This window comes from Loxodonta africana, chromosome 9 (assembly GCF_030014295.1).
Source record: "Loxodonta africana isolate mLoxAfr1 chromosome 9, mLoxAfr1.hap2, whole genome shotgun sequence".
NCBI lineage: Eukaryota > Metazoa > Chordata > Mammalia > Proboscidea > Elephantidae > Loxodonta > Loxodonta africana.
The window spans coordinates 51,125,298-51,138,435 of NC_087350.1; the positions used below are offsets into that span (position 1 = coordinate 51,125,298).

General features: G+C 55.6%; 1 protein-coding gene across 7 annotated transcripts in view; it reads right to left on the minus strand.

The window, feature by feature from the left end:
• NEK6 (NIMA related kinase 6) overlaps positions 1–13,138 on the minus strand; it is an 87,652-nt gene that overhangs the window by 17,137 nt on the left and 57,377 nt on the right. For 6 of the 7 annotated variants that reach the window (XM_010587636.3, XM_010587635.3, XM_023544932.2 and 3 more), the window contains 4 exons: positions 13,051–13,113; positions 8,865–8,975; positions 4,164–4,272; positions 2,943–3,050 (listed from right to left, as the gene is read on the minus strand). In XM_010587636.3, coding sequence (XP_010585938.1) covers positions 2,943–3,050; positions 4,164–4,272; positions 8,865–8,975; positions 13,051–13,113 — 391 coding nt within the window. The remainder of the gene's footprint in view (positions 1–2,942; positions 3,051–4,163; positions 4,273–8,864; positions 8,976–13,050; positions 13,114–13,138) is intronic. The other variant, XM_023544934.2, reaches the window with a different exon arrangement.

Below are 13,138 nucleotides of genomic sequence, written 5' to 3' on the forward strand. Positions count from 1 at the left end.
CGGCGTGTACTGTCACTTAATTTTTATGTATGCAATCCTTCCTGACAAATATGATCTGCTGCCTGGTAATTCGTCTGACGCTCATTCTGTTCTGCACTCTAATTACGGCTCCTATTCCTGACACCGAGGCAGCCGCTCTGCCACCGCTGGGTACCGCACCTGTCAGCCCGGCCATGGCACTGACTAATGCCCTTTCATGCCAGCCTCATGTTAGCAAATACAGAGGCGGGGAGGGGGCCGGCAGAAGGGGAGGTAGGAGGAGATTGGATTTGCATATGCCTGGCTCCTGGGTCAGCAGTCTTAGGAGCAGAGGTGGTTGCCGGGGCAACATGGCTGCCCTCACAGCATCCCCACATAGTAGGTGTGCGTTAGATGGGGCAGATGCATAATTCATACCCACGCACAGAGTGTGAAGGTGCCCTGCCCTCTGCATCCTTCCTGAGTCACAATGCAAGGCAATTAGTCCAATCTCTTGCCCGATTAAATGCGTGTGCAAGTCTTAGCCATTTTCCAGAACCTCACTGTGAAAAGGAGGTCTTTCCCCTTGTGTCTTGGGGACTGCAGGCCCCAGGCTTTGGTTTTGCACTGTCACTGTCACAGAGCCTGGGTCAGTGCAGGGACAGGCCCTCAATTTCGTGGGCTCGTACTTGCCAGCAGGGCCTGCTCTCAGCTCAGTGGGCGTCTCCTGGACACTGGGCACTTGGCATGGCCTGGAGGGAGGGCAGGTCCCAGGAGAGCTCCTTCCACCCATCACGAGGGCTGGGCAGCTGCTCAGAGGCCTCGGGAAGAGCCCAGCTTCCGAGGGCGGCCCTTCCCCAAGTTCCAATTCCTTCTCATTAATATAATAAGTGCACCAGTCGAAGTCGATAAAATCACACTGTCGGATGAGGCCGTATTTTTTGCCCGTTGCTAATGATGTGATTGTAACTGGCTCTGACGGAGCACGGCAGTCTTTTCTGGAGCAGGACAGAGAAGGGCTGGAACCTGACTGACAGGGACAGGAGCAGTGGATTTTACTCTCCTCTTTGACAGTTTCCCTTGAATTTTTGGCCTTTTCGAAGCTCTTAAACTAGAGAAGTAAACACAGTACCAAACCACAGACATACTTTGATTTTAACAAGAGAAGTATCTCAGAGGCAGGTCTCTTCCCAGCAACGGAAAAGTTGGTGCAGGGGTTCCCAGAGGGAGACCCCAGCATTACCTTCCAAGGCCCCCAACCCTGATCTGGAATAAGCTCTAGCTCTGGAATTAGAGGCCTGAGTTCAAGGCCTGGCTCTGCCACTATGTAGCCTCAGAAAAAAATGGCTCAACCTTCCTGAACTTCAGAGTCTTCATCTGCAAACAGCAAGGATCCTATGACCTCTCACAGCCATTGTGAGGCCATCATAAAGCTCAACAATGGTGGGGCCTCGTACATTCTTTCCTTTTGAGCTGAAAGGAAAGCCACAACGTGCCCAGCTTCCGAGGTGGCCTAGCCGGGGCCTCTCTGGAGCCAGGTAACAAGAACCCTCCTGACAGGGGCCAAAGCAGCTGCACTGGCATCCTGAGGGTCAGATGGTGATGAGAGTTTTGAAACAACCACACACACGTGAACACACCCCACATACTACACACAAACACACACACCACCACACACACACGCACACTCCTGAAGCAGCTCCAACCACTGGTCTCTAGAGGCGTACATTTCTCCTAATCCTGTGCTCTACACTGAGTCTCCAAGCCATTGGGATCTGTATGAATAGTGACAGATTCCATCAGGAAAGCGTGTCTTTCAGAAAGCCCCTCCACATCACCAGAAGCTACTGTTGGCATACACAACATGCCACAGGCACACAGGTGTCGGAAGACAGGAGACACGCTGGCTGAGCCCTGGAGTGTGGCGAGATGAATGGAGAGCAGTGGTTTCCAAGGGAAGTGGCCAGCCTGCACAGGGAGGACCAGGTCCCTCCTGTCCACATGGGGTGCGTGTCTGCCCACATCTAGGGCAGCACCCAGGGAGATGACCACGGGAGTAACTTCCTCTGTAAACACCACATCAAAGAACTGGCTCTGAAGAAAACAGGGTGCCCTGCCCACCCCATGGGCTGCTGGGAAGTGTTCCCGCACAAGCCCAGTGGTTAAACTCTGACACGCCTGTTTATAACGCACAAGGGGTCCTATTTTGGTGTTCCACTGGGGGGCTTTGGTGGTTCCTATAGTCTAATGAAAAATTCCCATCGTCCATCATTTCAAATTTCACTATAAGTTACAGACCTGACAATGGATTCTGAAGCCCACCACCGTTTTACGCCAGGGGAGAGTCCAGACCACTGAGCTTGATGTTCGAGGCCTATCTGCCTCTCTTGCCACACCTCCTGCAGCCATCTCTCGAGGGCCCTGCTCTCCAGCCAGATCAGGCCACCTACTCACCTCTGCACACCCTGTTCCCTTTCCTGGAACGCTGTTCTCACCCTCCCTGCCCTGCCATCTCCTGGTCACACTTCATGGCCCAGCTACAATGTCATCTTCTCTGGGTGAGTACCCCCAATGTCCACTACCAGGAAGAATGGACAAAGTGCAGCCCAGCCATACAGTGGAATACTACTGAGCAATAAAGAGGGAATTACTGCTGTGTGCAACAACAAAGACTCATCTCCGCACTCCACAGCATCGGCCCAGTCAGTCTTTTCCGGCTGTGAGGTAACTTGAGGGCGTAGGGCAAGTCCTCGACTGGGCCTCATTTCATTCCCTCTGGTTCCTTGTTCTTGGCACAGAGCAGGTGCTCAGGGAGCATTTGGGGAGTGAAGGAGATGAGGGAAATCTGGTCTTCCAAAGTGCCATTTTCCTGCACTAACTGGAGGGACAAGGGCACTGTAGGAGAATGTCTGGATCTTCACACGGTAGCCCAGGACGGTGAAGGGGGCAGAGATACTGGTGGGGTGCAGGCAGACTCCGCTTACCTAGGGAGTGGGCCGCGGTGGTCTCAGAGCTGAAGAAGCGGCCCAGGCCGAGGTCACCCAGCTTCACGACACCCGTGGCCGTGATGAACACGTTGGCTGGCTTGATGTCTGCCGGCGAAGGAGGAGGGGTTGGTGTGGGGACAAGGAGTTCTGAGTGGGGCAGGAAGAAGGAGGAGGCCTGGTGGTGGCCACGGAGAGCATGGGATGGAAGGCCCTTCAAGTGAGGGTGGGCCCTTCCCTTGGGCTCATTCCTTCAGGGCAAGATCCCAGGCCTGGCTCTCTCCCATACTGGCCATGGGACCGTGGGAAATTCACCTTCCTTCTCTGAGCCTCAGTTTCCACACCTGTAAAATGGATCTAACTTTATCTACTTCCAAAGGCTGCTGGAGATCTGTGAGGGTGGGGGATTTTTGTGCTGTTGTTTTCTTTTTCACAGCTGTATCCTTGGTGCCTAGAATAGTACCTAGCATATAGTAAAAACTGTGTAACTCAAGAAAAATTTGTGTAACTAATGGATGGGGAACTCAGTGAGGGAACCTGTGTCGTAACCCAGTGGTAAGGGCACTGCCTCTCACACAGTGGACACTGATGAATACAGGTGGAATGAATGAATGGGGGAATCAGTGGAGTGAACTGTGTCACGTATCCAGATCCTGCCTGGCACCCAGCAGGTGCTCAGAACAGGCGGCTCCTTTCTAACCACTCAGAGAGGATGACAACTTTTCGATGCACTCTTTTGTAGCTGTCTCACCTCCTTTGCCCAGCCAACTCCTACTAAGACTTCAAAGCCCATATTAAAAGTTCCCTTCCCTGGGATGCTTCCCTTGACCTCCCCACATGGAGCTGGCAGCAGTATTGTAACTGGTCACACCAGGCTGTCCCCCCAGTCAGCCTCTTAGGCCCTGCTGCTGCACCCCTTCTGTGCTGGTGTCAGAAGCTGGGGATGACGGGCTGAGCATAGCCCCTGTTCCCTGGGATTTACGTGACTACCTGACACTTGGTGCCCCTTCCCCCATGGGGAGGTCCCTGACATGGGGCACAAGGCGTGTGTGTACAGTCGTGCCTGGGACCTCATACCCGCCTACTCTCCGACCCCACTAAAGGTAGCGAGAGGCACTCGACAGGCAGGGCCGGGGTCTTTCCCAAGGAGCAGAGGAGAGAGCTGTGTCGTGGGGCCCAGGGGATGCCTGGGCTCCCACAGGGGGTGGGGGCAGCATGTACCTCGGTGCATGACCCGGCGTGAGTGCATGTGCTCCACGGCGCTGCACAGCTGCACAAAGTACTTCCACACCGTCCTCTCGGGGATGAGCCGCTTCTGCTTCTTAAAGTACTGTGGGGGTGGGGGGGAGGGGGACACGAGAGAGACAGACAGACATATAGGCCTAGGTGTGAGGCCATAGGGGAAGGGGGCAACCGGCACTGTCTCCAACGGGCTGCCCGGCACCTGGCCCGGGTCAGGCTGCTGAGCAAACAATACAAACAGGTCGAGAGCCTTCACACCCCTGCTTTTGTCCAAATAGTGCTCTGTGGGCCACCCGTCCACCCCCTACACAATCGCGCTCCCTGAGGGTGGGGCGGGTCGTGTCTGTCCCCAAGCCTGCCCAGAGTGGTATCCAGGACGGGTCTGCTGAACGCATGCCTGGGCTGCATTTGGTGAAGACTGTTTCCAATCACACTTTTTCTGGAATATTCTGGGCACACATCCATCTCCTCCCCCTAATTCCCTGACATGGAGCTCCTACCAGAGTGGCCTGGGGTAGACTCAGGCCTAGCCCAGGAGGTGGGCACTAGGACACAACCGGTGGTTGAATCAGGACTCCAGGGGCCTGCCCCCACCTCCTCAGAGCTGTCAAGTTGTCTGTGCCACGTGATCATTTACAGCTGGCAAGGATCTCACGTAAAAGACCTCAGCATTCTCAGACGGACCCCCTAGTTTCAACAGGCATCAATCTACTTCACTGCCTGGATAAACATATTCAATGCACCAGAAAACTTAAAAACAAAATCAAAACAGGATGCTCCAAGTGTGCAGTAAGTAACACAAGGTCCTGGGAGGAGTAAAAGGGAACATGACCTCGTCCACAGTTCAGGTAAACAAGCCCTCAGTAGGGGCTCCTAGGTGCCAGGCCCAGAACTGGGGGCTGGGCTTGTAGGGAGGGGGCAGGGTCATGATGACTTGTACACCAGTAACCTGAGTAACAGGTTTTTGTCCAGGGACTTTCCATTCAGAGCAACCCAGAAGTGAAGCTGTGAATGGAAAGCTGCCATTTGTCAGGGCAGCTGCTCTGACACAGGTTCCATTGCTCTGGTCCGGGAAGACAGGAACCAACCCAGGACGTCCTCCCTGACCTGGGAAAGGCGCCTTGGGGTGGAAGACAGGACCCGAGCTCACATTTGCTGAGCACCTAGTGTGTGCCAGGCACTGTACGAGACCCTAAATAGGGATGACTGTGCCCATCTTACAGATGAGGAAACTGAGGGTCACACACTAGCAAGTAAGGGGCAGAGTCACAGCTCAATCCCAGGCCTCCTGCCAGCAACTAAGCTCAGAGAGGATCAGGAACATGCCCAAGGTCACACAGCTGGAAAGGCAGAGCTGGGATCCTGATCCTGCATCTCCAACAGTGGAGCAGTCACAGCTGGCAGCCCCTGACTTGTGATGAAGCCCTGCGAGGCTCTCCCAAGGCTCCATTCTGGGAAAGGGACCTCGAATGTGAGCCATCCCAGGCTCCCAGCACAGAACCCCCACCCTGGGCCACCCTGGGCCTCTGTGGTAGGCTGGGGCTGGAATGTTATTTACACTGTGATGTTGGTTAATCCTCATTACAGCATTTAAGCGGGACGCGCATGACTGTGAGTGGTGCTTTCTAAATGTCATGTCCTATAAGCACCGCCTGACATTTAGCAGGAAGGCGCAGAGTCTCTGGTGGCTTCCAGGTGGTGGCAGCTCCTGGCTTCACCATCTCTCATAAATAATCCTGGCACTGTGGCCATAGTGGAGCTGCCTGGCTCCTGAGGCTGCAGGCCCTTGGGACACAGTTCCTGCTGCTCAGCAGGCTCCCAGGCCAGCCCGGCATGCTGAAGGCCATGGAGGGGCCAGCTGGGCCCTGGCAAGGCCCTCGTTCCCTTTGAAGCTCAGAGGCAGCTGGAGTGAAAAAGACCAGGAAAACTGAGCTCCTGCTAAGCACCAGGGACTGTGTTGGGAACATTACAGATGAAGAAACTGAGGCACAGGCACCTGTCCAAGGTCACTCACTGGGTATGTCTGACCCTGGGTCTGGGGTCTCTCCACTACCCAACCCTGTCTTTCTCACTTGCTGGGGCCAGCAACAAGCCAGGTTGTGCTGGTGAGCTGGACCAGAGGCCCAGGGAAGGAGAAGGGATAGGCAGAGGAAGGGAAGGAAGAGTGGGACTCCTGAGCCAGGAGGGCAGAAGGAGGGTGTCAAGCCAGCCTGAGGAGCTGGGAAGCCCAGAAACCCAATCTGCACATCGCTGGCAGTCAAAGCCCTGATGGGGTTAGGAGACTGATTTGAAGCCAGGGGACCCAGGGAAGGGGCACAGGGTAAAGGGGAGTGTGGAAGGGGGTCCCTCATCCCACCCGACCCCAGGCCAGGCAGAAGGGGGTATTGGACACCCACGTGCCTCCTCCTCTCTTTTTTAAGCTGGAAGGAGCTTGCACCAGGCCCTGCAGTTCCCATAGTGCTCTCATCCCCGGAACAGGATGGAAACCGAGGTGCAGGACAGAGACAGGGAGGGATTTGACCAGGACTGTCTGACTGTCTGACTCCAGCCCCACAAGGGTGTCTGGGGTCCACTGGCACTGAGTGGGTGCAATGCCCTCACTGCGGGACACATCCCAGGGTGACGGCAGGAGGGGCCTTTCCTCTACCTCCTGCTCCTCCTCTCCATCCAGCCAGCACTGCTGGGCAGAGCCTGGAGCTGCATCCCCACCACTGCAAGTCTTCCCCACTGGCCTCCCCAACGCCTTCCCAAACCCTCCACTGGGCACCCAGTCTTTCTTCTAGAACAGAAAGCCAGCCATATTGCTGCCCTGCCACGGGTCTTAGGGAGCTTCTTGCTGACTTTGGGGCAAAGTTCTGAGTCTTGAGGCTGGACCTCAAGACCCTGCATGATCCGACTCCCCTTACCTCATGCTCTCCCCCATTCCCTCACCTAATGGTCTCAGTGGCAAGAGCCAAACTACTTGGGGGACTCCTGAGGTTTTCATGCCCCTGGGCTCTTGCACAAGCTGTTTAGGCCACTAGACTGCATTGGCCCTCAGGTCTCAGCTCAGGTGTCACCTCCAGGAAGCTCCCCTGGCTCTCACAGGGCTGGCTCACACTGCTCATTTATGGGCCTGCCTTCCCATTAGAACATGAGTGCCTAGGGGCAGAGCCCAAGCCAGCGGCCCCCCAGATCTTGGCACAGAACTGGCACGCAGTGGGCACTCGATGCATGCGTGTTCAGCGTGAGAACAACACATGAAGGAGAAACAAGTAAAGTTGGGGTAGGGGAGGAGAGAAGGAGGACCTAAGACATGATATACCACATCTGTTCCCACCTGGGGTCTGTGTGAAGATTAACATCTCTGCAAATGCATTAATATGTCAACGAAAATATAAAAGCAGGTGATAACAGCTCAAGTAATGACACTTCCCAATGATGCCCGTATTCCTTGGAGCCAAATTTCAGAAGAGCAAGTGCGAGCAATCGCTCACTCCCCAGTGCCTGGTGGGAAAGACAGAGAACCTTCTCCTGACCCCATTTTCAAGTGTGGTTGGGACCGGGTGGGGGGATTGAGGGTGGCCCAGACTTGCTCAGGAGCCAGACAGACTGGGCTCTGGCGGAAGGACAATGGAGGCCCGCAATGGTGGCCTGGAGACATGGTCTAGGCCAGCAGGGAGGTGAGATCCTTGAAGGAGCAGAAGGGAGCTGGCCTGAGGGTGGACCTGAGGGTCAGGCAGACCTGGACTCCTCTACTTTGACGCTGTCCTGCCCCAGGAAGGTGGCTCAACCTCTCTGAGCTCTGCTCTCCTCTTCTGAGGACAGTGTGGTGTGCTGCATGTGTGTGCGTGATCTGGGTGTGGCCCACAGCAGGTGCCAGATCAATCCAGCCTCACCCAGTAGGTGGCGGAAGGGGGCAGAGCAACGTGGGGGTTGCCATGGGGTGTACAGCAAGAACCAGACCTGGCACTGAGCTGGCCGTGAGACCTGGCAAGTGGCTCAAACTCTCTGAGAGCCCCTGGCTCGGCCACTAATGGCAACGATGATGCCCCCTTAGGGCTGGAGGGGCCTTAGGGGGTCATCTTGGGGATGGTATCCACTATGGGTGCCAGGCTGGGAAACAGAGAACTCCGCCACAGGCATGGCTCTGTCCCCACATTGCTGGGAACCCTCAGGCAATTTTCTTAACCTCCCTGAGCTGAGTTTTCCTTTGTGTAAAATGAGGCACAAGACGCATCTCCTGATCCCATGGGCTGCGGCCTGACTTAGGCTGGGGTGCTGTCCCTGCTCCTTCCGTGAGGTGGGAGAGGTGGCCAATGTGCCTGTGGGCAGGCTGGGGCAACAGGGAACGGCCAGAGGGTCTTTCTGGCCATGGCTGGCCCTCTTCCAGCCACCTGCCCATCTAAGCATCATCGGTGCCTCGCTCGTGTGGACCAGGCTCTCGTGGGTTGAGCTTCCCTGAGGCTGATGGGAAGGAAAAGGAACACCCAGCAATGGCAACTGGGACAGAGTCCGAGAGGGCACTCATGGGGCCATGGCTGAGGCCTCTGGGCATCGGCAAGGAGGGCTGATGTCCCTGAGCAGCCACCTCCACTAAGGCCAGAGCAGTGAGGAGCTAGGGCTGGGAGGAGGCTGCCTGGCCCTGGGCTCCTGTCAGGGGCAGCCCCTAGGCCCTGCCCTCCGGCCACACACCCTCACCTTGATCATCTGCGAGAGGTCGCCTGCGTCAGCCAGCTCCAGCACAATGTTCAGCTCATTGTCCTCAATAAACGAGTCCAGATACTTGATGATGTTCGGATGATTCAATTGCTGCGCAAGGAGAGAAAGAGGGAGGGGGAACCAATCAAAGATAGCACAGCCCCAGCATCTGCCCCCTGTTGGTGTCCAGCTGGCACCCAATAATGGGACCCTGGGGATTTGCTGGCGAGGCAGTTGCTGAGGGGGGAAGGCCTGCCCTTGGGAGTCAGGTATACCTGGTGGTGACATTACCCACTGGTGTCGAATCGATTCTGACTCACAGCGACCCTATAGAACAGAATAGAACTGCCCCATAGGGTTTCCAAGGAGCAGCTGGTGGATTTGAACGGCTGACCTTTTGGTTAGAAGCCGAAAACTAACCAGTGAGCCACCAGGGCTCCTGGGTGACATTTGGAAAGCCATTTTGCACCCGAGTCTCAGTTTCCTCATCTATAAAATGGGCATAATGTTCTGAAGCGCAGCTGTGAGAATTAGATGGGCTAATGCCCCTGAAGTGCTTGACCCTGAGCTACAACTCAACAGACTGTTGTGGAAATCACTGTCATCATCATAGTTGTCACTATCATCACTACCCAGGGCCCTCAAGGAAGGGCCAGGCCCCCACAGCTCTGTGCTCATGCTCAGCACGTGGCAGGCTGCATCTGGTGCTCAAGAGTGCTCATCTCCTTCCTTCTTCCTTCCCACTTTTATTCAGTTGCTGACCCACAACCGTGGAATCCTGGCAGGAGAGCCTCCCTGACAAATTTGCATTTCGCCTCCCCATTAAGCCCATGTGTTTGCTGAGGTTGCCACAGGGATCCCAGATATGAGGGTGCCCCGGCTGTTAAACGTCAGCCCCTGCCTGGCCGAGGGGATACCCTGGAAACTGTTTTGGTTTGTTAAATCAAAACAGGGACTGTTGATAAACAAAATTGACTATTTGCACCAAAACCTGGGGGAAGCAGAGAGGACTCAACTATTCTGTCATAATCTGGGGTCCAATCCACAAGGCTCTGTCCGCCGACAACCAGAGGCCAATTTAGAGCCTATTTTCTAAAAGGCCCAATGTTGATGGGAGGGGGCAGGCATTGATGCTGCATGCCATCCTGTGCCCGTCCTTGACCTTGGCTCCTAAGGCAAGGGAGGCTGGCAGACGGCACACAGCCACACACACTCCTCATTCTTTGATTTCCCAAACCAGCTCTGGTGGCCCTCAGTCAGCCTCCTCTCTGTGTCTCACACCTCATTCCCATCCCTCTTCTGACGACAAAATCTCTCTCTGCCACACTCTGAGCTCCTGGGAGTGGAGTCGACCCTGAGGCCCAGGGGCAGCCCTGGCTGTGGAGGCGGCTGCTGAGGGCTGGACGGGTAGGCAGAGCAAACTGCCCACAACGTCAGGCCCCCTCTTGTTTGACTCTCTGCTGTCAGGGCTTTGCTCTCTGGGACCCATGGCCCTTCCTGACACAATAGGGAACGGGTCTGTCTGTCTACAGTCTCCCTCGCTGGGCTGCATTCCCGTGTCTAGCTCTCGGTGGTGTTGAAACGACGTGCTGACTGTACGCCTATGTTCAAACAGGCCGTCACGTTCCTGCCCCATGTGTGGCCACCACCAACCTCACCACCGTGGTGGGAAGTTTCGGTTTTGGGGTCCTGGCATGAATGATAGGACTGAGGTCGCCCACTGTCCCCTCTGAGAACTGCATTTCCCTTTGTTTTGTAGGAAGCACCTCATGCCCCTGGCACATCCTGTTGACTTCCTATGGGCAGCCGGGGAGGTGGATCGGTGTTCCAGAAAGGGGTTGGGGTTGCGGGACAGAACTTATAACGTTGCAAAAGCCGCCTGTGACTGAGCGTTTCAGCTCTTTAAACTCATTTGCATACTGACTCTCCAAAACCTCTGAAGACACCCTGTCATCATCGCCCTCTTTTTACAGCAGCTTGTCCATGGTCACGTGGCTGGTGAGCTGGAGTGAGGGTGTGCCCGCCTCTGAAGCCCAGGCTTCGCCGTACTGGGCTGCATGGCAGCGCTGGAGAAGGGGACAGAATCCCCTCTGCACCCAGGCCCGGCTCAGGCCAGGAGGAAACAAGGTGGCCTGGGCTCCGCACTGGGTGGAGGCCACTTAAAGGTGGGGGCTGTGGTTACACATCTCTGTGCTCAGAGACCTGGAACAGGCTGGCTCAGAAAGGGCACTCAGTACCTCCACTGTGTAATTCCTTCATTCAGTGTCAGCAGCACAGGTGGGTTCTTGGTCACCAGGTGGGAGGGAGGAGGGGTGGGTGGTCGGGACAACTGTTCCCAGAGTTTGGAAAATCAGATCTCCTGAGACCACAACTGGGCCTGAAAGCTGACCATTACTTTAGATTTTTAAATGTTAGTACTTGAAGGCTATTTTTCGAACTATAATGTTAATTAAGTACCCCTCCCTCGGTCCTCCTGGTCTCCAGACTGGCCTCTGTGACCCACTGTCGGCAGTCACAACAGGGGCTCAAAGCTCACATCTGGCCACGCCCCCACCCTGGCTCAAACACCTCTTTAGTGGCTCCCCTTTGTTCCCACCTTCAAGTTTGTTGTCCTGAGCCTGGCATTTAAGGCCATCACAATCTGGCCCTGCCAACCTCTCCAGCTCTTCTTCCCATTCACACTGTTGGGTTCCCTGCAGCAGGCTCATCTCAGACTTCTAGATGATTCCAGGACAGTGCTCTGGCCTCTGCAGGGTCTGCCCAGAAAGTGGGTTTTCCCCTGGGCTCCCTGGCTCACAGCACCCCAGACAGTCACCATCTGCTGCCCACCTGTTCCCACCAGCCTGGAAGGCAGGGCCCAGGCCTGAGAACCCAGGACAACGTCTGGCAGGCTCAACTGCTGATCTGAAGTTCTGCAGCTGCTGCTCTGGTGGGCCTCCCTGCCATAGGCAGTCCCAGTTTACCATAAGCTGCCAAGCAAACACTGTGTGTGTTTCGTGGGAAGCAAGGAGGATACTGAGTGAGCACCTACTGTGTGCTCTACTGCACTGGGCCCTTGTAGATATTATTTAATCCTCTCAATCCTCCCAGTTCCCATGTGCCAGGTATTCTTGCCATTGAGCAGATGGGCAAACCAAGGCTCAGAGAGGTTAAGTCACTTGCTTAAGGTCACACAGCTCATACATCAGGATTTGAACTCAGGCCGCTGTTCCTCCAAGACTCACATGATTTACCCACTCCCAGTCTCCTTTATCACCTCTGAGGTCCCAGACAGAATCCTAAGAACGGGGAGTAAGGAGGAATCTCCAGGAGAGTGCTGTCCCTAGTCAGGGCTAAAGTCTAGTCCAGGAAGTTATCTCTGATTCTGGGGAGACTAACATGGAAGCCAGCGGGGAAGAAGAAAGGGACAACCACAGACCCCACCCCCTGCCCCATTGCATGCCTCGCCCGGGGCAGGCCTTGCACATCTGTCACTCATTACAACCCTGTCCAGTCAGCCCACCTCGCCTGAACCAGGATTCTGCCCACGAAAGGGTGGGCACATCTGCTGTACCCTTGGGGGAGCCTGTCCCGTAGCCAAGGAGCCTCCAGCTGTGTGGCCTGTTTTCTCCTTGTGGAAGGCCTGGGGAAGAGCCCAACAGCATGGCCATACAGGGGCCCCTTCAGCCCCCAGATGACCTTGACTGTGAACCTCCCTAGGCCCTCAGGTTGGCATTGCTGACCCACCCCCAACAGAGAGGCATGTCCTGCAGGACAAACACATCCCCATGGCTGAATATTCACATGTGGTGTGCTCTGTCACAATGGAAATAGAAGAATAAAAGCTGAGAGGAAGGATGAAAGAGAGACAGGCAGACAAAACCACTGTCTGGTCAGATGTCCACACGCGACTCCTTCGTCAGTCAAGTGGGTGCTCAGGTCACCGTGTGGCACTGATTTGGGCAAGGATAGCTGAATCTGGTACAGAGGGATGGTGAGGGCTGGGCAGAGAGGTAAGGCAGGGCCCCCCACCCCCCACCCAGCCATGAGAAAATGGGCTGCTGCCCCTGAACGGGGTCCTTTTTGAACTTCATGGAGACTCTGGATCCCTGCCATCCGTGGGCTATGTTGGACATGACGCGGCCCAGCCTGGAGCCTGGGTTACTCCCAGGAGGCAAGGGGCAGCCGCTCAGCTTAGGACACTCACCTTCAGGAGGCCAATCTCCTTGACACAGTCCTGCCTTGCCTTGGCGTCCATCATCTCAAATATCTTGAGAGGGAGGAAAAGAAAAACC